We start from the raw sequence: 24,779 nt of genomic DNA on the forward strand, positions 1-24,779 counted from the left end.
CAGAATAACTCCAAACTATACAGACAATTATTTCTACTGACCTAGACTAGTGCATGTTATCTTTAGAGTTTCCTGAAAATCCATGAGCCGACAATACTCTGTCGATGTGCCCTTGAGCAAGGCACTTAACCCTAATTGCTCCTGTAGGTCGCTCTGGATAAGGGTCTCTGCTAAATGATTAGAAAATTAAAAAAATAATGTAATTGGCTATTAGCTAATTCAAAAACCCATGCTGGTAACACTATGAAGAGTAGCTAAGTAGATGAGAAGCACAGTTGTTAATCATTTCTAACAGAGCTATCTCTCTGTGTGAACAGGGACTTCCAGAAAGTGTTGAGGGAGGACCAGCAAAGACTGAGACTGATGCAGAAGAGCCAGCCACATTTCTCCTCTGTCCAGCGGAGGGAGCTAGTGAAGGAACAGCCCTGGGTGAGGATGGGGGTTTTGCCCAAGGCCATCAACGTCAAGGTACGTCAAACATCTGGCTTCACACACACCTCTCACACACAAACAAAGTGTATATTTGTCTCACTGCTACTTTGAGAAGCTGATATTTTAGCACAGTTCATTGCTATTTTGTAGGCCCTTTCCCCCCAGTGTTAATTAATCTGGACATGTAAGGGTTTGTTTTGTTGTGATGGTGCTCCATGGGGTTTTCACCCTATATTTTACTTGAATGTGGGCTATAATAACATTTTAAGGCTAGAACATGATGAAGAAGGCCAAAACTCAGATGGTAATTTCGAATATCGACAGATCGGCTTCTTTGACTCAAATCAGTGTAGTCAATGGTAGGATGATCTGTTTATGAGTGTTGTGCGTGTGAAAGCATCAAACAGATCAGGGAAAGCGCACAACAAACTGTCAGAGCGGATGAAGGGCTAGGCTGAGGTGTTCTGTTGTTAGATCAATGACTGTTCTTCAGAGTCAGACAGTTGATAGGAGAGACGCATCCAAGGATGGAATGGGAGTCCCAGGGGATCCGTATCAAAGCCATATGCTCTCATTCACGTTTCAAATCCTCATGCCAACTGACACCGGCCACTAACCTTTAACCCCGGAATTCAAATTCACCGTCACGAATCCTCAGCTAATGCGTTTGGATGTTGTGCAATTGTTATTTTGCCCTTGTCATTCACGGATTGCTAAAACGAATTGTGTAATGTCGTCGACATGTCATATGTCATTTTAGATGAATGGTGATGGTGCGCCATTAGGATAATGATGGGAAACAGGCCCGGGGTCCCTGTTTTGATGCAATAGACTGCTTTATGCACATTTGGGACTATGGGTTTACCAAGCAACAACGAGCTTTGGGAAACTAATGGGGAAAATGGCTCATGATACAGATGTCATCATTTCAAAAGTCTATGATTTGGTCTTATAATAAACTATCTATATAATAGTTTTGTTATAGCCTAAGTATTTGTTTTGTCATTCTTTCGGCCCACATTTCTTTAAAAATGTCCTTTGACAGGTGCAAAGACGAACCAAAGATATAGGCTACTGTGTCTGTGTCAGTATCTTTCAACTCCCCGACTTTGTCGCCATTCTGTCAAGTGGTAGCCTGCCGATCCAAAGCTTTGATCAGTGTATCCTCCTCTGCTTCCATGCCCGCTGTTCACACCTCATCAAATTCGTGGCACAGGTGTGAACAGCTTCAAACCCCCTGCGGCTGCTCAACGCTAATCCGACTTGTCAGCCATTCCTTCATCAAAAGCTGACAACAGTCTGTAAATCTATTAATGTGGATTTGACAAGAAATTAACATCCGTAATGAATGTAATTTTCAGTGAACGTTTTTCTTTTATGTAAGAAATGACAAAAGTGCCCGTTGTTGCAAAATCACCCAGCCACCCATCAATGGTTTTTCCAGTGCTTTTATCTTCTTTATGGATAAAGTAATCCCTCTGACCCCCCCCCCCCCCTTAAAAGATTTAGATGCACTATTGTAAAGTGGCTGTTCCACTGGATGTCATAAGGTGAATGCACCAATTTGTAAGTCGCTCTGGATAAGAGAGTCTGCTAAATGACTTAAATGTAATGTTAAATGTTTATTGGTGGCACTCATTAGTGCACAGTCGGTTTATTGTACTTGTGATTGAAACATGTCTGTCTAAGCAAATCGATGAGCAAAGGATGTTGAATTTGTGTTCATCTTCCACGGTGAGCTATGCATGATAGCCTAGTCTATCTAGCCTATAGGCAGGCCTGTCATTTTCGTATCGGTAGTCTATATGCAGGTAACCAAATTGCGGTTTCATAGTCAAAGGGCAAAGTAGGCTAATGGCTTTTGAAAGGGGCGCGCAATTATTATGGTTTAGCGTTAATATTCAATAGGAGGCATTGGAAATGGAAGCGCGCAGCACTTTCTAGGCTACTTTGGGCACACGTTATTTCAAGTCAAGTTTTGGATTTATGGTGATTAGAATTGTACAGCAATGTGCCTTTTAAAATTATGTCAAGGAACTGTAGTGGTGGTGCCGGTTTATACAACCGACCGTGGACAGGATCTAACGTTGCTCTGTAGAATATGGCAACCAATGTACCTGACGTGTTACCAGTGCCACTTGGTGTGGCAGGGACATCAGAGGTGCGACTTTAACCAGGTATTGGCGTTGCTATCCACTGCACTAGCGGAACCTTTCATGTGCGCACAGGACGCGAAGCGCGCCTTTGTACTCTAGGAGAGGACGCCTGTGGGGGAGATATTTTAAAAATTGAACGTGGCTGAACTGGACGCGACACAGGCCTTATCATTTATTCGACTGAAATATGATGATAATGGAATCGCTCGATCATGTTTTATTACATGTTATAAATTACAGGCCTATCACAAATGTATCTTTCAAGATTGACTTTGCATTATTTATGGGCTGTTTCCATGTGCTTCAAAAATAATGAATGAATAAAATGCCTCAAACACGGGATTTTGATTATGGGAGTGTGGCACCGGCCTCTTTTCATAGGCTTATCATTTTGTTTCAATTCGTTTTTAGCAATTGGATAATAACCTGACTAGCAAGAGTAAGTGTTGTTAGTTTATGTTTCAGGCTGCAGTTCCTCTTAATTGCTTTAATGTTTGTCAATTGGGCGATTCAATTGCCATGTGATATTAGGTACTCTGCCAATCGTTTAAAATGTTATGCAAACAGACGTCAAGTCATTCTAGCCTGAAATGCCTTTTAACTGGTTTACTTTGAGTCGTTCTGTAAGATGGTGTAAACAAAAACAAGCACAATTTATACAAGAAGATAAGTAATTTTCATTAAATTATTTTATTAATCACATTGACATTTTCTTAGGACAAAACATTCTACACATTGTTAAAGCGTCAAGTGGTTGGGGGGAAATATAAGCGTTTCTCTTGAAGGTTAAATGGCGAATAAACTATAGGTTACACGCCCAAGGGCCTTTTTTCTTCACTGGAAAAAAAGATTTATAGCCTATTTGAGGCATTGCCGAAGTATTTCGGTCTCCAAAAGAGCTTTTTATTATGCAAATCCTCTATACATAATGAGATATTTACAAAAACAAATATGAGCAGTTCTCAATTGCGCAATAGCAGGAAGTGAATTTCCGGCGACATGCGCTTTCCAGGTAACAGACGATGTCACAGTCTGGGGCCAGGTAGACTCCAAACTATTCTATTAAATCCCAAAGGCAGACAGTTGACCAGTACGGGCCACTACCAGGGCCTCCACATGGATTTGGAGTAGGTGATAGTGGGCATGTTCTGGGCTTCTTGGTTCTCCAGTCCGTCGGTAGCGCGCTGGTTGTGCTCGCTGTCTGTCTCGTACTGGTCAGAGCACAGGTCCTCACTGGAGGTGTTGGAGGCGGCGGGGGAGAGGGCCGAGGAAGAGCCGCTGGCTATACTTCTGCATCCGGGTGAGGCTAGGGCCACGTTCACTGCCTCGCCGGCTGGCCAAGTGCTGCCGTTGTTGCTGGAAGTGTCCGATATTATATCCATAACCATGTCCTGGAAGTGGTCCTCGTTCAAGGGCATACACTCCAGCAGGTGGTTCAGTAGCTCGGCCGCCACCGTCGCGTCTATCCCGGGACAGTTGGACACAAACATATGGACCTCATGCATACACTGGATGTAGCCTGCTGCAAACCTCTCGCTGGCCTCCCGGTTCATGATGTCAGTCTCTGAGGAAGAAATTCAATTAGGCCTACTTAAATTCAATTGCACTCCCACAGTGGGCGTTATATGTTAAGCCGCACCTGATATGAGTGGAGGAAAGGGTCAATAGTCTGTACCATTGCTCACTGCTTACCTTGGGGACGATCCTTGAGAATGTGCTCCACTTTTTTCACCGTCATCTCCAGGACCTCTGCATTCTCCACCTTTGACTGAAACCGAGGGAAGACGAAGTGAAAAATATTAGATTTAATTCGCTTCTATTGTATGACGGGTATTATTGCAGAAGCTACGCTCAAGCCAATTAGCGCAGCCGCGCCAGGTGAGTCTATAGCGGGGTAGGTGCGCCAAACTCACGTCGGTGTCAGCGAGCAAGGTCCGGAGCTCCTGCAAACTCTCATTGATACGAGCACGCCTCTTCTTCTCCACCAAAGGTTTTCTCGCCTGTAACAATGACATATAGGCCAGTTAGTACGTTGTACCAATGTAATAACTGCATTACTAGGGTAGGCTACTCTATAGAAAGGGATCCGCGACACAACAGCGACAGATGCCCCTTACCTTTCTATCCCCTTTATTAATCCCGTAGTAGTCTTCCTCATCCATGCCAAATCCGTTCTTGATGTGCAGAGCCGAGGGGGCCATGTTGGTTTTGAGCCCGAGCCGTGCAGTCAGTCTGAGATCCCAGTTTGTATTCCACTGCTATTTTCCCGATTCGTGAAAGAGACCAGCTGGCAAACGGAACCGGTCAGATAAAATGTATACACGACAGGCGAGACGCCCTGTGATTATTGTACAATCTTCGCGAGACGTACTGCTGGCACTATAGAGCTGTTGTAGGTATTTATAAGGACTCATTTGCATATGAATGTGTGGTTTGTCTGCACTAGCCAGGGGACAACAGAGCACACACCGCGAGAGCCAATCAGAGCCCTCTCCTTTGTCTTCCTCCAGCCCTTTCTGCGCGGTGAGAATCAGTAGTGGTAACAAGTTAGCTTTTGGGTTGCGTATCCGGCGACAGTGTTTTTTGTTGTTGTTGATCAACCGTAGGCTATTCACTTAGGCTAGTGTTTAAGAAATAATGACAATTTTGGAGAAAAAAAAGTAGCCTACAAGTTCATTGCATGGTAATAACAACGTATGTAACTTATAACATGTTTATTAGACAGCTTTTGACATCTTCCATCTTGTCATCTGTTTGTGTCCTCCATAACTGCACAGTATAGGCTACATTCTGTGAAAGGAAATAGGATGGGGTGTAGGCTGCTATCACAAATTATATACCCATTCAGTGGGTCATCAAAGTGCCAATGTGTCCAATGTATTTCACCAGGTAGTCCAATAGGACTATTTATGGCATAACACAGAGAGATATTATGCAGATGTGTCAAAAAATAATAATAATGACATTTTAGTGGCACATAGCTTTGGACGTGGAGAATTTGTAATATGTTTTTCAATACAAATCCTGACAATCTGCTGATTATCTCAAGACTCGGTCATTTTTTTCTCTTTATTTTCTTGCCCTACCCAGTACCATTTTTCGTATGTCCCTGTGCAAGGCTCAGAAGATTTCCCCAGTGCGGGTTCTCCGATGTAACGCGATGCCTTCAGTTGGCAGCTGCTGGCGGAGGCCCCTTGGCCTAAACTGAATCAGACTGGGAATTAAAGGCCCTTCCCCAAAGAAAGCGACAGGTGTTAGCCTGCCCCTCATTTGTTCTCTCACTTCTTTGGTGACTTCTGGTTTGGGTGCAACTGCACTCTCAGATGCCCCCTTCCCTTAAAACGCACAGAAGAAATAAGTACCCCAAAAAAAGACTATGTAGACCCTAGTTTTAAATGTTAATCTTTAGAGTTCATGCATGTTTGTATTTGCTCATCCCTTACAGTTAACAAAATCACTACAGGCTTATGTTCAAGAACATTGGGTTATTATGGTTGAGTTTACAGAGTCAGCCCAATTCTGATCTTTTGCACCATTATTGGCAAAAGAGCTGATCTGGTTGGCCAAAAGACGTACGAGTGTAAAACGATCAGAATTGGGCTGCCTATGTAAAAACAGCCTATGTTATGTCTAGAAATGGACTTATATCCATTAGCCCAATTTCGTTGTGGGTGTGTGCACTATTCTTTTATGCACAATTGTCTATTTGTTTACGTCTGATAGAAATGTTCAACCTTCTGGGCTCGTTGCATGTATTGTGTATGTATACAGCGCATTGTCATGCAAATTACCAATACACAATAGCGCATTTGTGTCTATCTAAACCAGCACCAAAATGTGTCATGTCACTAAATTCTCCAGGTAAACAACATGATACCATTACGAGTGAGTTTTATGCACAAGATTTTCGCTACAGCAATTAGGCATCAGTAAAATATCTACAACCTAAATGAACGCCGTGTCCAAAGGCTTTGAAGTGGAGGGGTTTGGCACCTCGCCACCCCACGCTCCGCTCCAGATCTCCTCTTAATGGTCTGGACTGGGGAGAGAGCAGCTGTCTCGGTCCGCTTTTGTTCGAGAACCCGCAGAGGGACCGGGCGCCCCTCTCCATCTTCTCGCTTCCCTCCCTTCTCTGCCACCACCCGGCGGCTTCATTAGCTCTGTGGCCAATTATTATGGGTTTATAGTCAGGAGGAGAGGGACCATTTATTACAGCAACGTTTTCAATTTTCGAATTCAATAATAATTAAAAAAAATGCCTGTGGATAAGGTTCATTTGTCAGGATTTTTTTAATTCACAATTGAATGAGTGGCGCAGCGGTCTAAGGCACTGTATCTCAGTGCAAGAGGCGTTACTGCAGTACCTGGTTCGAATCCAGGCTGCATCACATCCGGCCGTGATTGGGAGTCCAATAGGGCGGTGCACAATTGGCACAGCATCGTCCGGGTTTGGCGGGGTATTCCGTCATTGTAAATAAGAATTTGTTCTTAACTGACTTGCCTAGTTAAATAAAAATTACATTTATAAAAACATGTTTTTAATTGTAAACAAATAATGGTTTGCCTATACTGTACTTGAAAATAATTATAAACGTGTTTCCTTCTACTTCAAGTCCAGTAGGGAGTACACAAATATTGCCAGCGATCAACCAACGTCATATCCCCTGTCATCTAACCACCGCACAATTCTGATATTTTTCACTAATTGGTCTTCTGACCAATCAGATCACTTCTGAAAAAGATCTGACGTGATTGTTCAGAAGAGCAATTATTGGAAAAAAAAGTTCAAAATTGGGCTGCAGGTGTAAACACAGGCTAGAAACCACCGACCTAATTTCCTCACCACATACAGGTAACTGCCAAAATAAAGGAAACACCAACATAGTGTCTTATTATGGCGTTGGGCCAACACGATCCGCCAGAACAGATTCAATGTGCCTTGACATAGATTATACAAGTGTTTGGAACTCTATTCGAGGCATGCAACACCATTATTCAACGATACATTTCGTAATTTTGTTGATGGTGGTGGAAAACACTGTCTCGGGTGCTGCTCTAGAATCTCCCATAAATTGGGTTGAGCTCTGGTGACTGACACACACACGTTAAACCTGCTATGCTCCTTTGAGACCCCTTCTTCAAAGTCACTGAGATCTCTTCTAGCCATGGTAGCTAAAATAATAGGTGAGATCTCTTCTAGCCATGGTAGCTAAAATAATAGGCAACTGGACATTTTTATACATGACCCTAAGCATGATGGGATGTTAATTGCGTAATTAACTCAGGAACCACACCTGTGTGGAAGCATCTGCTTTCAATATACTTTGTATCCCTCATTTACTCAAGTGTTTCCTTTATTTTGGCAGTTCTGTCCTACTGGACTAGGTAATTTCTTTAATATTACTGAAACCATTTGCTTATATTCGTTCAGATTGCAAGCAAGAGTACAATATGAAATAAAATGAACGTTTGTAACCGTTTTTAATAGTTTATAAATGCACAATAATACTGTAGTGGCTGTAGGCCTCAGCATCATTCATTTCTTTTAACATGGGTTTATCTCATCATGTTGATAGGATCAAAACATATTTCTATTTAAGAGAGAGAGAAAGTGTCTGTGTTTTTGTGTGTGTGCGCGAGCATAGGTGTACAAATAAAATTGATAACATCTACAGAAATTCCATACACATTTTTATTAATATTGGTTAATAATATACAAAGAAGGGAGCAGTACAAAAGCTATTTGTGACTAGAGCTAAGAAGCTAAATGTTTTATCTTATTATTTAATAAATAAAGATGTTAATACAATAAATACAAGAAAAAGATTAATAAGAGCCTTCTACAATGCAGGCTACGGAAAGTAGACTTCGGAGAGGAAGTACTGAAAGGTCTGTTTATATACCACACCTAGATCAGAAACGCAACCGCCCCACAATCCAAAACAATGTCTTCTGAGTAGCATATCTATAAGATACATAACAGAGGAGGGTCTAACATAGGGATCCAGCACACACCCAGAGGGCTGGTTTAGTTTACCAGGGCCTCCACATCTCCAGCATGCCCAGGTGGGGGCTCCCGGGCAGGAGCAGGGGCTTGTCCTGGAGCCCCACCACATGGCACAGTGGCCCCTCCATCTGGCCCTGCCTCCCAGACCTGGGGTCCCCTCTGAGGGGTGTAGTGGGGGCTCCAGGCCCCTGGCTGGGTGGGTGGGCATCAGGCCTGAGGTTGGGGTTGGCCTGAGAGGGGTGCTCTTCACTGGAGCGGGGCAGGGATTTTAGCAGGTGGTTGAGCAGGCGGGAGCCCAATGTTTTGTCCATCCACTCGCAGCTGAGCAGCATGTTGTGGACCTCGTGCATGCACTGGATGTAGCCTGTGCTGTACTTCTGCTGTGCTTCCAGGCCTAAGGTGGGGTCTGCTGTGGAGGGGAGGAGACACTGGGTCAAACATGGGTCATAGCACAATCTGTTGGTGGCAGGATGTATTGCACCCACACTGGCCTGTTCACCAAAATACATTTGTATAATGCATAATGCCTTTCTTAATCCTGAAAGGGGAGCACATTTTTGTTTTTGCCTTAACACTACACGCATGATTCCACTAATCAAATGTTTAAATGATGAGTTGATTAGTGGAATCATGTGTGTAGTGCTGGGGAAAAACTAAAACCCTTTGGGTCCCCATGACCAGGATTAAGAAACATTGACTAATCAATTGTTTTATGTTGAAACCAAGAGAAAATATGGAGAAAACCACAATTAAATCATACAACTATGAGTACTAATACTCAAAAAGTATTATTCTTATTAGGCAACATAGGACTGTTATTCAATCACTGATGAAAATACTCCCACCAGTCTCCGTAACTACTTTCTAACGTGCCGACTAGGCCCCCAACTGCTTTCATAGAGTATTGCATGCAGGCACAACTTTGAAAACTCACTTGTATGTTTCTTCCGTCAGGTCACTTTATTGGACACTTACCACTGAATCTATGTGTCTGAACATTCTGCAGGTGTTTCACTGTCATCTCTAGAATGTCCGCCTTTTCAAGTTTCGATTGCTGTTGGGGAAAATTTAAAGTTAGTGTCAATAAATAACTTACATTGCGTCTTTCACACTCCATTTAATTGAGCATTTCTAACAAGTAAAATACAGTGTGTATATAGGCCTACTCACGTCAAGACTGAACGCCCCGACCACGGTTTCTTTCAGTTGATCCAAGCAGTTATTAATCCTCTCCCGTCTTTTCCTCTCAATGAGCGGCTTGCGCAACTAGAGATGGAAAGCGATGGGTTAATGGCGACCAGATACAGACACACACTGGACCAGATAATCACTAAGCGTGAGCATCTCCGAAGAAAGACACATGTTGATGTTTAAGTTTATCTATCGACGGGGACAAAGGCAATACCTTTCTCTCCTCCTTGGCACTCGAGTGTCTCCCCACGTTGTGCGCCATGGCGCTGGTTGTCATCTCTCCTTTACGCTCGGTATAGTTGTATATAGAGTATAGCTCTCCTCTCCCGGCTGAGTCAAGGATCTGTCTGTAAGGCCCTCCGCGCGGCGCACCCCTCTTATTTATAGGGAAGAATTAGCATGTGAATGCTCGATCTCTTTGGCTGAGGTATTTTCCCACACACGGTGTCGCTCCCATCAGTCAGGGATGACAGGTCACTGCTTCTTTTCAATAGCCGAGGTACCAGCCCTGCAAAAAAAACACAAGCGACAGATGTCCAGCCTGAAACCATGCACCCTCCATCGACCCCCCCCCCCCCCCCCCCCTCCGCTCCCCCCTCTGCTCCCTCCTCTATCTCTCTCTCTCTCTCGAAGCAAAGCACACGGGTCCCCTCAGGATTGTCATTCCCAGGGCCGAACAAGAGTGTGTAATTACCGTGGTTACACCAGGGACCCCCTCGGCCATTCATGCCAATGAGCTGGGAAAGCATTAGGCCTACCCGAGAAAAGGCGAAACCTATCCCCTGAAGTTTCACACAGAAAAAAATACACACAACGCCTAGTGGCCCTGTGGTCATTGTTATCAGTCTGTATCGTTGTCGATACTAACAAGTGCTCAGGGAAGTGTTGATGCTGAGAAACTAGTGATTAAATCCTGAGTGAAGAGTAGGACTAAACTAATTGCTCTGAGAATTTAAGCTACAAGCCTACAGTATAACGAAAAGTGTTCATATTTTAAATTGAATGTAGCCTATGTTTCTCCTGAGATATAGCCTAAATTATGTTCGCGCAATGGCAAGGGATATATACTGTATGTTCATGACTGGAAAACCTATTGGCAAATACACTCAAAGTTAAAGAAGCTTATTTCAAACTATTTTCAACTCTGCACTGGTTTAGTAATTCAGTAGGTCTAGGCTACTCAACGAATTATCAACAGGTGGTCAGGTTTCATTCTAATTCATTGATTCAAATTCAATACATCGATTACAAGTGTTTTATGTTCTGAATTTCGTTGAAATAAAAATGAAATCCCTTCACCTATGGTTTTGGGGGATATGGGTGGGGGTAAATAGGCCTATTTCCACATGAATTCCGATGCTCTTTGGGTTGTCTAATATCGACAAGGACAAATGACTTCAATATCCTTTCGGATATTGATCATGGCTTATTATTAATCAAGACTTCTTTTTTTTATGTACAACTTTTGTTAGCCTAAGCCAGATAGAGGAAGCGTTTTCAAACTGTACCCTAAACATATATTGTCAACTTTTTCTAACTCATTGAGTCAGGGAGAGCAGATGTCAGAGTGACCACGCAGACAGATGTCACACCCGCGCGCTGGCCCTTGGCGTAAGGGATTCATGGCGGGGGCTCTGTGTTTGACTTGAGCCACGCGACTGTCAGACGAATGCTGGAACGTGGGAAACTCCGCCGAACAATGGGCGGTATTCAGCCGAACCTAATCACCATGAAGAGAGTAATAACCCTGTGGAGGGAGAAGTGGACGGTCCAGCCCGGGAGAAGGCTCTCTCTCAGTGAGTCCCGGAGCAGGAGGTGACTAATGGGAAGTTAAGGCAGGTGCGCCCTGACCCCTGGTTTTCGGGCAGGTGTGTGATCATCACAATAAAGCGTCAGTATGAGCAATAGCCTATGTGTGGTCCTTGACCACTTTTATTGGTTATTCATGCAATACATTTTGATATCACATTGTTATGCATGAGACTAACATATGGGCCTATTTGTGAATGCAACAGGTATTAATATAACACTTGTTGAATTTGCAAACATGAAACAGTGTAGCCTAATGTGGTCAATTCGAATTGAAGGCAGTCAATTCAATACGTAATTAGAATTTATAATACAATTTAAAAACTTTGGAAAATTAATAGCTTCTGCTTTTCAGTTTATTGAGATGCCATTGAAAATAAATAGGACATTTTCAATAATTGAATTGAAATTTCAGTTTACTTCCAATGGTCTGAATGACTGCCATCAATTCGAATTGACCCAAACCCTGAATAGTAGCCTATTAACAATACAAGAGATGTCCAAACAGGTTAACTCATTTTTGCATAGACTTTGGATGATATTGTTGTTATTGATTGGAAGGATTACTGTAGGCTAAAAGGAGTGTGATCCTCAGAGCCTTAATGATGAACTAACCTTCAGTAGGTAGCTGGTAATGACAGGCGACAGGCGGACAAGTATGCATCAGCGAAGCTTTGAATGAGTGTACCGATTTGAGTCCATTTTCTAAACCACAAATCCAATCTATATGCCCACAATGGGTGGCCTTCTGAAGAGGCTGTGGCTGATGAATACAGTGAGTGGTGGGGTTTCTTTTGAAACTCCAGAAAACTTGGGCCACTTTTGGGGAGGCCTATAACCGTACAAAGCGCAATGGGACATCTGGCCACGCGACCCACAGTCAGCCGCCTGTCGCTTATCACTAGGAAACGTCCTTCAGAGGGACACACATAAAGACCCCACAGTCGCGGAGCATGCGTTCTCTTCCAGAGAGCAGCAACGTCTTACCAAAAGAAAAACTTGCTACATGCACAGGACTATATAGCCTAACAAGGCAATTAGATTTTAGTGGGTCAAATTTTTATATAGGCCTACCTAATTGATCCAATAGCCTATCCTAACCTACATTAGTCTATTCAATGTTGGAGTGTCAATTTCGAGTTGTGACATTTTTGCGGGGGCTCTATAATGGGAACTTCTAGAAAGTTCCATCTTGTTATGGTTCGTGGCACAGAACGGCCAAAAATCAATGAATCCGGCAAAATCGTTGAGGCAGCAAGGGGGAGAAACTATCGGAGAGACCGAATTAAAAGGCCAACTTGTGAAGAGGTACTTGCGCCCTTTCACACCCTCTCTCCTTACCATCTGGTCACGCGTCCCCATGATCAGAATTAGCGTGGGAATGACAATGCCACAATAGCTCCCAGGCTCACACACCCTAAGCGGCCCAGTGGCCCACTCGTCTTGGCTGCTAAATTATGAGGAGCACAATCATTCCTGTTGGGCCAGTGTGCTGGTGGTCTACATCCGCTTTTTTAGGTGACTTATTCCGGATCTAGACGCATATACTGTATCTGAGGCGCTTCACACTTGTAACATCAGATTTTGTGAAATGCGAATTGGGAATGCATATACTGTAGAGGTACACTGTCTGCTACATCAGCGACATTTTGCTATTTTTTTACGTATTGTAGTAGCCTTTAATACTGGCCAAATTGTTCTCCATCCCTCCCTCCACCCATCCTTCCAATTAAATTATCTATTTTCCATATTTATTTGTCACTATTTTCTCGAAAACCTGCATATCTATTAATTGAAACAAAAACAATATATCCTTCGAAAAGTAAATATACCTCTTCATGATGTGAGACATGTTTTTTAAACATTAGTGATGCATTATTGTGCTGTTATTACACTTCTAGGTAATTTTGGGTATAATCAACAGTAGAATACTGTGAAACGTTTTACTGCATACTGTAATTCCATCCCACATTATTTTTGGAGTGCTAACAACTTTTGGCCCTCCAGTGGGTGCATGGTATGTTGGCTCATTAACATACTTTGAGGGTGCCTTGTAAAAGGCTATCTTTTTTTGCACCTGTTTGTGAGAGTGCTTTAGTCCTACCAATTTCACCGGTATATGGTAGTAGTGCCCCATCATTTAAACATGTATAGGGGACAGATTGGAGTAGCAGCAAGCCTTAAACCTTTGATGATTGAGCATTTTGCCATGTTTTTTTGGTCTGTTTTGACCTGTAGTTGCTGCCAGTTTGGAAGCCTTTGTTAAGGCCTCATGGAAGTGAAACACCAAATATTCATATATATGCTGTAATGTGTAAACACATTATCTAGCGGATGACCTGCTTGGACCAATTCCATGTAATTACAGTAAAATGCTGTGACTTAGAAACCCAAAATCCCTCCATGAATTTCATTCATCCATCCAGCCAGCCATTAATTCATTAATTCATTCATTAAGATAGCGGTAGCATGTACTTTTTTAAACAAGTATAATACAGTCAATTCTACGGTATTGTACTGTGTGTCATTACACAGTACTTGCTTTGATACTGCATTTAGATTTCAGCAGGTGTACTGCAATATGAAATACAGTAACTTAAGCTACTTTCCTCTTTGCTGCCTGTAGTTACTGTCAAATTCACTGCGACCCCTTTACAGTGTTGTTGCTTGTAGTTACTGTCAAATTCACTGCGACCCCTTTACAGTGTTGTTGCTTGTAGTTACTGTTAAATTCACTGCGACCCCTTTACAGTGTTGTTGCTTGTAGTTACTGTCAAATTCACTGCGACCCCTTTACAGTGTTGTTGCTTGTAGTTACTGTTAAATTCACCACAACCCCTTTACAGTGTTGTTGCTTGTAGTTACTGTCAAATTCACTGCGACCCCTTTACAGTGTTGCTGCTTGTAGTTACTGTCAAATTCACCACAACCCTTTTACAGTGTTGTTGCTTGTAGTTACTGTTAAATTCACCACAACCCTTTTACAGTGTTGTTGCTTGTAGTTACTGTTAAATTCACCACAACCCTTTTACAGTGTTGCTGCTTGTAGTTACTGTCAAATTCACTGCGACCCCTATACAGTGTTGTTGCTTGTAGTTACTGTTAAATTCACCACAACCCCTTTACAGTGTTGTTGCTTGTAGTTACTGTTAAATTCACTGCGACCCCTTTACAGTGTTGTTGCTTGTAGTTACTGTCAAATTCACCACAACCCTTTTACAGTGTTGTTGCTTGTAGTTACTGTCAAATTCACTGCGACCCCTTTACAGTGTTGTTGCTTGTAGTTACTGTTAAATTCACCACAACCCCTTTACAGTGTTGTTGCTTGTAGTTACTGTCAAATTCACTGCGACCCCTTTACAGTGTTGCTGCTTGTAGTTACTGTCAAATTCACCACAACCCCTTTACAGTGTTGTTGCTTGTAGTTACTGTTAAATTCACTGCGACCCCTTTACAGTGTTGTTGCTTGTAGTTACTGTCAAATTCACTGCGACCCCTTTACAGTGTTGTTGCTTGTAGTTACTGTCAAATTCACCACAACCCCTTTACAGTGTTGTTGCTTGTAGTTACTGTCAAATTCACCACAACCCCTTTAGAGTGTTGTTGCTTGTAGTTACTGTTAAATTCACTGCGACCCCTTTACAGTGTTGTTGCTTGTAGTTACTGTCAAATTCACTGCGACCCCTTTACAGTGTTGTTGCTTGTAGTTACTGTCAAATTCACTGCGACCCCTTTACAGTGTTGTTGCTTGTAGTTACTGTCAAATTCACTGCGACCCCTTTACAGTGTTGTTGCTTGTAGTTACTGTCAAATTCACTGCGACCCCTTTACAGTGTTGTTGCTTGTAGTTACTGTTAAATTCACTGCGACCCCTTTACAGTGTTGTTGCTTGTAGTTACTGTCAAATTCACTGCGACCCCTTTACAGTGTTGTTGCTTGTAGTTACTGTTAAATTCACCACAACCCCTTTACAGTGTTGTTGCTTGTAGTTACTGTCAAATTCACTGCGACCCCTTTACAGTGTTGCTGCTTGTAGTTACTGTCAAATTCACCACAACCCTTTTACAGTGTTGTTGCTTGTAGTTACTGTTAAATTCACCACAACCCTTTTACAGTGTTGTTGCTTGTAGTTACTGTTAAATTCACCACAACCCTTTTACAGTGTTGCTGCTTGTAGTTACTGTCAAATTCACTGCGACCCCTATACAGTGTTGTTGCTTGTAGTTACTGTTAAATTCACCACAACCCCTTTACAGTGTTGTTGCTTGTAGTTACTGTTAAATTCACTGCGACCCCTTTACAGTGTTGTTGCTTGTAGTTACTGTCAAATTCACTGCGACCCCTTTACAGTGTTGTTGCTTGTAGTTACTGTCAAATTCACTGCGACCCCTTTACAGTGTTGTTGCTTGTAGTTACTGTCAAATTCACTGCGACCCCTTTACAGTGTTGTTGCTTGTAGTTACTGTCAAATTCACTGCGACCCCTTTACAGTGTTGTTGCTTGTAGTTACTGTTAAATTCACTGCGACCCCTTTACAGTGTTGTTGCTTGTAGTTACTGTCAAATTCACTGCGACCCCTTTACAGTGTTGCTGCTTGTAGTTACTGTCAAATTCACCACAACCCTTTTACAGTGTTGTTGCTTGTAGTTACTGTTAAATTCACCACAACCCTTTTACAGTGTTGTTGCTTGTAGTTACTGTTAAATTCACCACAACCCTTTTACAGTGTTGCTGCTTGTAGTTACTGTCAAATTCACTGCGACCCCTATACAGTGTTGTTGCTTGTAGTTACTGTTAAATTCACCACAACCCCTTTACAGTGTTGTTGCTTGTAGTTACTGTTAAATTCACTGCGACCCCTTTACAGTGTTGTTGCTTGTAGTTACTGTCAAATTCACCACAACCCTTTTACAGTGTTGTTGCTTGTAGTTACTGTCAAATTCACTGCGACCCCTTTACAGTGTTGTTGCTTGTAGTTACTGTTAAATTCACCACAACCCCTTTACAGTGTTGTTGCTTGTAGTTACTGTCAAATTCACTGCGACCCCTTTACAGTGTTGCTGCTTGTAGTTACTGTCAAATTCACCACAACCCCTTTACAGTGTTGTTGCTTGTAGTTACTGTTAAATTCACTGCGACCCCTTTACAGTGTTGTTGCTTGTAGTTACTGTCAAATTCACTGCGACCCCTTTACAGTGTTGTTGCTTGTAGTTACTGTCAAATTCACCACAACCCCTTTACAGTGTTGTTGCTTGTAGTTACTGTCAAATTCACCACAACCCCTTTAGAGTGTTGTTGCTTGTAGTTACTGTTAAATTCACTGCGACCCCTTTACAGTGTTGTTGCTTGTAGTTACTGTCAAATTCACTGCGACCCCTTTACAGTGTTGTTGCTTGTAGTTACTGTCAAATTCACTGCGACCCCTTTACAGTGTTGTTGCTTGTAGTTACTGTCAAATTCACTGCGACCCCTTTACAGTGTTGTTGCTTGTAGTTACTGTCAAATTCACCACAACCCCTTTACAGTGTTGTTGCTTGTAGTTACTGTCAAATTCACCACAACCCCTTTAGAGTGTTGTTGCTTGTAGTTACTGTTAAATTCACTGCGACCCCTTTACAGTGTTGTTGCTTGTAGTTACTGTCAAATTCACTGCGACCCCTTTACAGTGTTGTTGCTTGTAGTTACTGTCAAATTCACTGCGACCCCTTTACAGTGTTGTTGCTTGTAGTTACTGTCAAATTCACTGCGACCCCTTTACAGTGTTGTTGCTTGTAGTTACTGTTAAATTCACTGCGACCCCTTTACAGTGTTGTTGCTTGTAGTTACTGTCAAATTCACTGTGACCCCTTTACGGTGTTATTGCTTGTAGTTACTGTTAAATTCACCACAACCCCTTTACAGTGTTGCTGCTTGTAGTTACTGTCAAATTCACCACAACCCCTTTACAGTGTTGCTGCTTGTAGTTACTGTCAAATTCACTGCGACCCCTTTACAGTGTTGTCGCTTGTAGTTACTGTTAAATTCACCACAACCCCTTTACAGTGTTGTTGCTTGTAGTTACTGTTAAATTCACTGCGACCCCTTTACAGTGTTGTTGCTTGTAGTTACTGTTAAATTCACCACAACCCCTTTACAGTGTTGTTGCTTGTAGTTACTGTCAAATTCACCACAACCCCTTTACAGTGTTGTTGCTTGTAGTTACTGTTAAATTCACCACAACCCCTTTACAGTGTTGTTGCTTGTAGTTACTGTCAAATTCACTGTGACCCCTTTACGGTGTTATTGCTTGTAGTTACTGTTAAATTCACCACAACCCCTTTACAGTGTTGCTGCTTGTAGTTACTGTCAAATTCACCACAACCCCTTTACAGTGTTGCTGCTTGTAGTTACTGTCAAATTCACCACAACCCCTTTAGAGTGTTGCTGCTTGTAGTTACTGTTAAATTCACTGCGACCCCTTTACAGTGTTGTTGCTTGTAGTTACTGTTAAATTCACCACAACCCTTTTACAGTGTTGTTGCTTGTAGTTACTGTCAAATTCACTGCGACCCCTTTACAGTGTTGTCGCTTGTAGTTACTGTTAAATTCACCACAACCCCTTTACAGTGTTGTTGCTTGTAGTTACTGTCAAATTCACCACAACCCCTTTACAGTGTTGTTGCTTGTAGTTACTGTCAAATTCACCACAACCCCTTTACAGTGTTGTTGCTTGTAGTTACTGTCAAATTCACCACAACCCCTTTACAGTGTTGTTGCTTGTAGTTACTGTCAAATTCACTGCGACCCCTTTACAGTGTTGTTGCTTGTAGTTACTGTTAAATTCACCACAACCCCTTTACAGTGTTGTTGCTTGTAGTTACTGTCAAATTCACCACAACCCCTTTACAGTGTTGTCGCTTGTAGTTACTGTTAAATTCACCACAACCCCTTTACAGTGTTGTTGCTTGTAGTTACTGTTAAATTCACCACAACCCCTTTACAGTGTTGCTGCTTGTAGTTTCTGTTAAATTCACCACAACCCCTTTACAGTGTTGTTGCTTGTAGTTACTGTTAAATTCACTGCGACCCCTTTACAGTGTTGCTGCTTGTAGTTACTGTCAAATTCACTGCGACCCCTTTACAGTGTTGTTGCTTGTAGTTACTGTCAAATTCACCACAACCCCTTTACAGTGTTGTTGCTTGTAGTTACTGTCAAATTCACCACAACCCCTTTACAGTGTTGCTGCTTGTAGTTACTGTCAAATTCACTGCGACCCCTTTACAGTGTTGTTGCTTGTAGTTACTGTCAAATTCACCACAACCCCTTTACAGTGTTGCTGCCTGTAGTCCTTCAACTTTTTAAGAAGGGTGATGGAATGATGGCAGGGGTTTTGGGATCTTGTTTTCCCCAACATGATCCAGGCACATTTTATTTAACCAATGTGCAATAATTGGCGATTACACTTGTTTTCCATAGGCCCAACAATGAACATAATGTTGTGTGGGGAGTATCGCATTTGCACTAAAACCTTCAAGTAAATTAGCCTAATTGTTGCAATATTCCCAGCACAATCGGGAAGATTTGGTGCAGTCAGTGTGTAGGCCTAAACCTGCTTCAGTAGCCTAAAGTATATGTTGAAACTTTAGACTCTTTTGCAAAATATTAGTTTTACAGACAGCCCTTGTTTTAACGGAATAATAATGGGCTAAACCAGTTATAATTTAGTCTAATAATTGGTCTTAATTGATAGGCTAGCCTAACCTTGGCATATATGCCTAAAGTTGTAACAAATGTAGGCTAGCTACTTTACAGACATTTTCTTGTTGGTCCCATATGTTTTAAGGGCCTAGTCATTTTCAATCGGTGCTTGAAATCTCTTGACACTTTAGCGCACAACCCAAGGCTCGCCCTGACTGCATAACATCAGTTATTCATTGTGCTATTTTCTGCATTGAACCCCCAAAGATATTTAATTCCTGTACCTATTGTATGTGGTATATTTTTTATTGATTCCATAAATACACGCTTCTAAATAGCCTACACATGAATTAATGTTGTAATATCTAGGGCAGACCCAGTAAACTTGAATTTAGGCTTACGTCATTTGTCCATTAGCCTTTCAGAGTCAGCTGTGATACCTTGTTGCATGTTGCTACAATGTTTTCACTCTGTGTTGAGGGGTCTATATTGGTCCAAACTCAACCATGTGATGACACTGCACCTGTGCATAATATAACAAATATTTAAGAGTGTCATAATAACAAGTAGAACATTACAAGAGTTCCAGAACACTAAATTCTAGGTTACTTTCTTGATTTGTGATGGCAGGAGAGAGGGTAAATTTTAAAGCGAGGCACGTGAATGTATTATTTGTTGCAAATTTGAACAAAGGGTTTGTAGAGAAATATCAAGTTTAACATCTCATAATATTTAAGTAGGCTGTTTATTTTTTTCATTACCAAATGTCTTCTATCTGTTGTGAATGCAATTTGGGGCCTAATGAATTTATTAGGCCTTCTTTCCCCCTCCAGTGACGCAGACAGACGCTAGTGAGGAAGGGCACTGCAGGCCCTGTCATCCCTATATTGTAAATAAGAGCAATATATCGTCGCATACAGGCCTAAAATTACAGGTTAACTACATGATCGACTTCAGAATCCTCATGCTTGCATTTAAAGACTTTGATGGATTAAACCCCATATACATCAGTGACCATCTCAATCAGCGGGCCACCTCGCACTCTCTGCTCTAGGCACTCCCTACTGCTTCAAGTCCACAAGACATGTCTACGAACTAAGTGGGACCGAGCCTTCTGCTTGCTGCCTTGCCCCTCGCCTATGGAATGCTCTCCCTGCCCATCTGAGAGCCGCTCCATCACTCTGAACTTTTAAAACTGACTGCAAAACTCACTTCTACAGACAGTATTTTCATAGTCCTAGTCCCATTCTAAAATGTATTTAGCACCAAGCTCACTACTGGTATTTTACCTCCCTTGATTCTAAATGTACATTCTAAATGTACTTTATGTTGTTTTTATACAGTACCAGTCAAAAGTTTGGACACACCTACTCATTCCAGAGTTTTTCTTTATTTTTACTATTTTCTACATTGTATAATAATAGTGAAGACATCAAAACTATGAAATAACACATATGGAATCATGTAGTAACCATAAAAGCAATTCTTCAAAGTAGCAACCCTTTGCCTTGACAGCTGACTACAACTAAACCCCAAAAGAGATTGTATTTGAAAATAACAGTAATTTCATACATTTATTACATTGAGACACGATCACATATGTCTCTTATTTTATTAGTGGGAATACTTGGGAACAAATTCCCTGAATTAAACTCATTTTTAGCTGAATTCCTGATGATTTTAGTCTTCTTTTTTTTTACCAAAAAACTAAACAGCCTGTTGCCAACCCCTGTCGTAGAAGGAGACAAAGGTAAACACAGGTTGTGTTTGTGTGTGTGTGAATGTGTAAATGATGCAGACAGTCCCCCTGTGTGAGGAGAATGAGAAAGAGAAGGCCCTGTTGGTTAAAGCCAGAGAGAGGACCATGAGATACTTAAAGGAGGAGGCTTACTACCATGAGAAGGCTTACTACCATGAGAAGGTCATCAAAAACCTAGTCCAGACCCTGGACAGCGTTCTGGTGCTGAACAAGAGTGAAGAGGAAGCTAAGCTGGAGGAGAGGATCGATTTTGAAAGGATGGTTAGGAGGTTTGGGAAGAGTGAGAGATTGATGAGGCTAGGGCTAGAAGTTGCAGGAAGCATAGACAGAAAAAGATCAAGACACCCGAAAGTAAAGAAGCTAATGAATGGGAGCCAGCCAACTAGTGAAGGTGGCAGAGGAGAAAGAGAGTAAAATAGGTCAAAGTGCAAAGTCAGTGAAAATTGACAAGGAAAACCGTTGCAGAGTTCATGGAAAAAGTCCAATAATGTGTTTGAGGGTTTTGAGAACGTCCAAGACATTGACATGTGTCACATGGTCAGAAAGCAGATCAAGCAAGACCAGATGATATTGGATGCTTGGAAGCTCCAGCAGGAGTTAGTCGTGGGCTCTTTCAGAAACGACTGGAGAGAGCTGGAGGAGGGCATCGAACCCATGCTGTACAGAGTACAGGAAATAGCCGCTGGGGAAGTTGAGGTAAGAACACCACAGCATGCTGTAAGTCAGCTGGTAAAATGGTGGAAACAGGGAGTGAAGAAATAGCATTCAGGTTTCTTTACAACTCACATTGTGCACTATAATAGCCATCAGTATTGCCCTGGTATTTTGGATTGGGTTTTTATATAAATGCATTGTGCATGTTATGTTTAGCCCAGCCGGGTCACCCATTGTACAAGTCAGTATTTGACGTCATCCATGTCTAAGGACATCAGGAGATGGTGAAAACCAGCCACTAGGGGGCAACAGTGAGCACTGTTACTGTCAAGTAGGTTTCGATTTTGCTACAGCATTGTGGACGGCATGGCAGATAGGTGTAAGCATCTGATTCCAAAGGTTGCAAGTTCAAATCCAGCGATAGAAAGCTGATTTTGATATTTTGTTTTAAGGCTATCCCAAACCTTAACCCTTACCTCAACCATTCTGAGTTAATATCTAACCTTCAAAATTCAGACTTAATGCCTAAACTTAACCTTAAACACTTAGAAATTTGACGTTTGGAACAAGTTAGAAATTTGAAGTTTGAGAAAAATGGATGAACGTAATTCTGATGTGAGACTGTGAGAGCTGGTAGGTTTAGCCATAGCCCTGCACCTCTGTCTCCTCTCTCATGCAGAATGACTTCACTACTCTTGAATCAGTGGTAGATTGTTTACTGGATTCATACAGTATTTATACAGAACAGACATACTATATATGAATTACTGATTTATTACTGCAGCTACAATATTCTCCCAGTATGTGAGACTTGTAAGGTTATGATACACATATTCCTACTGGGCAAATACGGGTTGAATCAACATTGTTTCCATGTAATTTCAATGAAATGACGTTAAACCAACGTGGAATAGATGTTGAATTGATGTCTGTGCCCAGTGGTCTGTATCTTGTCACTGTGATCTTGTGATTAATCATGTTAACTAATCTTGTACCGCTAATCTTCCCATCAAGAGTCAGAACTACAGGTCACCTGCTCCAGTGACTATGACCTCCTTGACCTCTGTCTCTATGACCACTGACCACTTCTCCACTGAACGCTACCCTCCAGACCACTCTCCCCTCTTCCTCCCCATTCGCATCCCTCCTTCTAACCTCCAAACTACCGCCGCTCCACCCCTCCCTCTTCCCCGCCGCCTGCCTCCACTGAAGGTTCCACTGCCGACCCTGGCATGGCCATAGACCACCCATCTCCACCCAGACTGAGGGAGGACAGACAGGCAACTCTGACAGGGCTGGAACCCCTGTACTGGTAAGAAGACTGATAAGAACCAGGCTCCCTCTCTCTCTGTCAGTCAGATCCACACACATGGTGTCACATAGAGGAAAGCTAGTGTAGATCTGTCAGATTATAGCTGCGCTGGATAGATGTTGAAATGTATTATGTTTCTCACTCTGGACACTAATGGAGATCATACAGGAGAAACCAATGAGGTGGATTATGATGAGGTAGAGGAGATTGTCATACTGCCTGATGAGATTGATTTTGAGGAGGCAGAGGAGATTGTCATACTGCCTGATGAGATTGATTATGATGAGGTAGAGGATATTGTCATCCTGCCTGATGAGATTGATTATGAGGTAGAGGAGATTATCATCCTGCCTGATGAGATTGATTATGAGGTAGAGGAGATTATCATTCTGCCTGATGAGATTGATTATGATGAGGTAGAGGAGATTCGCATACTGCCTGATGAGATTGATTATGAGGTAGAGGAGATTATCATTCTGCCTGATGAGATTGATTATGATGAGGTAGAGGAGATTATCATCCTGCCTGATGAGATTGATTATGAGGTAGAGGAGATTATCATCCTACCTGATGAGATTGATTATGATGAGGTAGAGGAGATTATCATTCTGCCTGATGAGATTGATTATGATGAGGTAGAGGAGATTATCATCCTGCCTGATGAGATTGATTATGATGAGGTAGAGGAGATTCGCATACTGCCTGATGAGGAAAGCTTCCAAGTAAAGCAAGAGAAGGAAGAAGTGAAAGAGAAGAATGAACAGGAGAATGAGACAGAGGAGGGCAAGAAATGTCACAAGACCATCAAGAAGAGGTGAGTTTAAAGTAGACAGGAGAACATGAATAGTGGAGAGAGGGAAAAGCTAACAGACAGATGGACACATAAAAGGAGATAGTAAAGGACTGTGTGACTCACAGTTTTGAAGTGTTGCAGTAGTGTCCATATTGTTCCATTCATGTCAGTGGTTACTGTCTCCCTCACAGGTTTATCAGATGTCTGAGGAAGATGCTCTGCTGTGGAGACTGCCTTCAGAAATGCTGAACTGAAATCTTCATCACACCCCAGCCAGAGATCCCAAAACACACACACACACATACACAGATGTGCGCCACAGACATACACGTCAGGGATTTACATTTTCTTTCATCCTATTTTTCAATAAACATAAAATCCCATCCTGATGTTTGTTTTGCTCAGATTAGCCGGTCTTGGTTTTGGGAAGGCTCCAAAGCTAATAGAATAGAGTGGTCTTGTTTCATTAATTACAACTTTATAAGGCGTAGCCTCTTTACTCTGGGAGAACTGTACACATTGGTCTCCCGGAGTGCCTTAATAAGGTTGTGCCTCACAGGGAAGTCAAGAATAAAGAGAAAAAGCATGCACGCAGAATTGCTCCCCAAACGTACTTTTTGTCTAGGGTGTGTGGATTCACCTTAGCCCTCTTTAGGTGTGTGTGGATTCCAATGATGTATGTACTGTATACACCACAGGAGGTTGGTGGCACCTTAATTGTAGACAGGCTTGTGGTAATGGCTGGAGTAGAATGGTATCAAATATGTGGTTTCCATGTGCTTGATGCCATTCCATTAGCGCCTTTCACGACATTATTATGAGCCGTCCTCCCTCCTGTGATATACACATATTTATATACATCATTGGTGGAATCATTCATGCACTCTTTTCCTGGTGTACGAGTGCCTCCCTGTGGACACTCGCGAGCCCCATGTGCCGATGCTATAGCGTTATACGACCAGCGAGGGGCGGTAGACCTCGATGCCCA

General features: G+C 42.2%; 2 protein-coding genes across 3 annotated transcripts; both read right to left on the bottom strand.

Moving 5' to 3' along the window:
• Positions 1 to 3,259: 3,259 nt before the first annotated feature.
• On the bottom strand, positions 3,260 to 4,997 carry LOC129822351 (transcription cofactor HES-6-like). Its single transcript, XM_055880571.1, has 4 exons — positions 4,706 to 4,997; positions 4,502 to 4,588; positions 4,281 to 4,356; positions 3,260 to 4,152 (listed from the first exon to the last, which is right to left on the bottom strand). Exons 1-4 carry the CDS (start codon positions 4,787 to 4,789, stop codon positions 3,689 to 3,691), a joined length of 711 nt encoding a protein of 236 aa, XP_055736546.1. The 5' UTR covers positions 4,790 to 4,997; the 3' UTR covers positions 3,260 to 3,688.
• A 3,261-nt stretch (positions 4,998 to 8,258) lies between these two features.
• Positions 8,259 to 24,724, bottom strand: LOC129822354 (transcription factor HES-1-like). Of its 2 annotated transcripts, none has more exons than XM_055880575.1 (5): positions 23,915 to 24,724; positions 10,001 to 10,294; positions 9,766 to 9,861; positions 9,571 to 9,649; positions 8,259 to 9,001 (listed from the first exon to the last, which is right to left on the bottom strand). In XM_055880575.1, exons 2-5 carry the CDS (start codon positions 10,061 to 10,063, stop codon positions 8,622 to 8,624), a joined length of 618 nt encoding a protein of 205 aa, XP_055736550.1. In that variant the 5' UTR covers positions 10,064 to 10,294; positions 23,915 to 24,724; the 3' UTR covers positions 8,259 to 8,621. The 2 variants fall into 2 exon arrangements, with proteins under 2 accessions (XP_055736550.1, XP_055736549.1); XM_055880574.1 differs by having other exon boundaries at positions 8,259 to 9,004.
• Between the last annotated feature and the right edge of the window lie 55 nt (positions 24,725 to 24,779).

The sequence above is a fragment of the Salvelinus fontinalis genome, chromosome 24 (assembly GCF_029448725.1).
Source record: "Salvelinus fontinalis isolate EN_2023a chromosome 24, ASM2944872v1, whole genome shotgun sequence".
Taxonomy (NCBI): Eukaryota; Metazoa; Chordata; class Actinopteri; order Salmoniformes; family Salmonidae; genus Salvelinus; species Salvelinus fontinalis.

Excerpts from the sequence above, each read along its gene's own strand:
- LOC129822351 (XM_055880571.1), bottom strand. The coding sequence starts at position 4,789 with ATGGCCCCCTCGGCTCTGCACATCAAGAACGGATTTGGCATGGATGAG. Across the intron at positions 4,357-4,501 it reads CCTTGCTCGCTGACACCGAC|TCAAAGGTGGAGAATGCAGA; the intron begins GTGAGTTTGGCG and ends CCTCGGTTTCAG. Across the intron at positions 4,153-4,280 it reads TCTCAAGGATCGTCCCCAAG|AGACTGACATCATGAACCGG; the intron begins GTAAGCAGTGAG and ends TTTCTTCCTCAG.
- LOC129822354 (XM_055880574.1), bottom strand. The coding sequence starts at position 10,063 with ATGACAACCAGCGCCATGGCGCACAACGTGGGGAGACACTCGAGTGCC. Across the intron at positions 9,862-10,000 it reads GTGCCAAGGAGGAGAGAAAG|TTGCGCAAGCCGCTCATTGA; the intron begins GTATTGCCTTTG and ends TTCCATCTCTAG. Across the intron at positions 9,005-9,570 it reads TCAGACACATAGATTCAGTG|CAGACCCCACCTTAGGCCTG; the intron begins GTAAGTGTCCAA and ends TCCCCTCCACAG.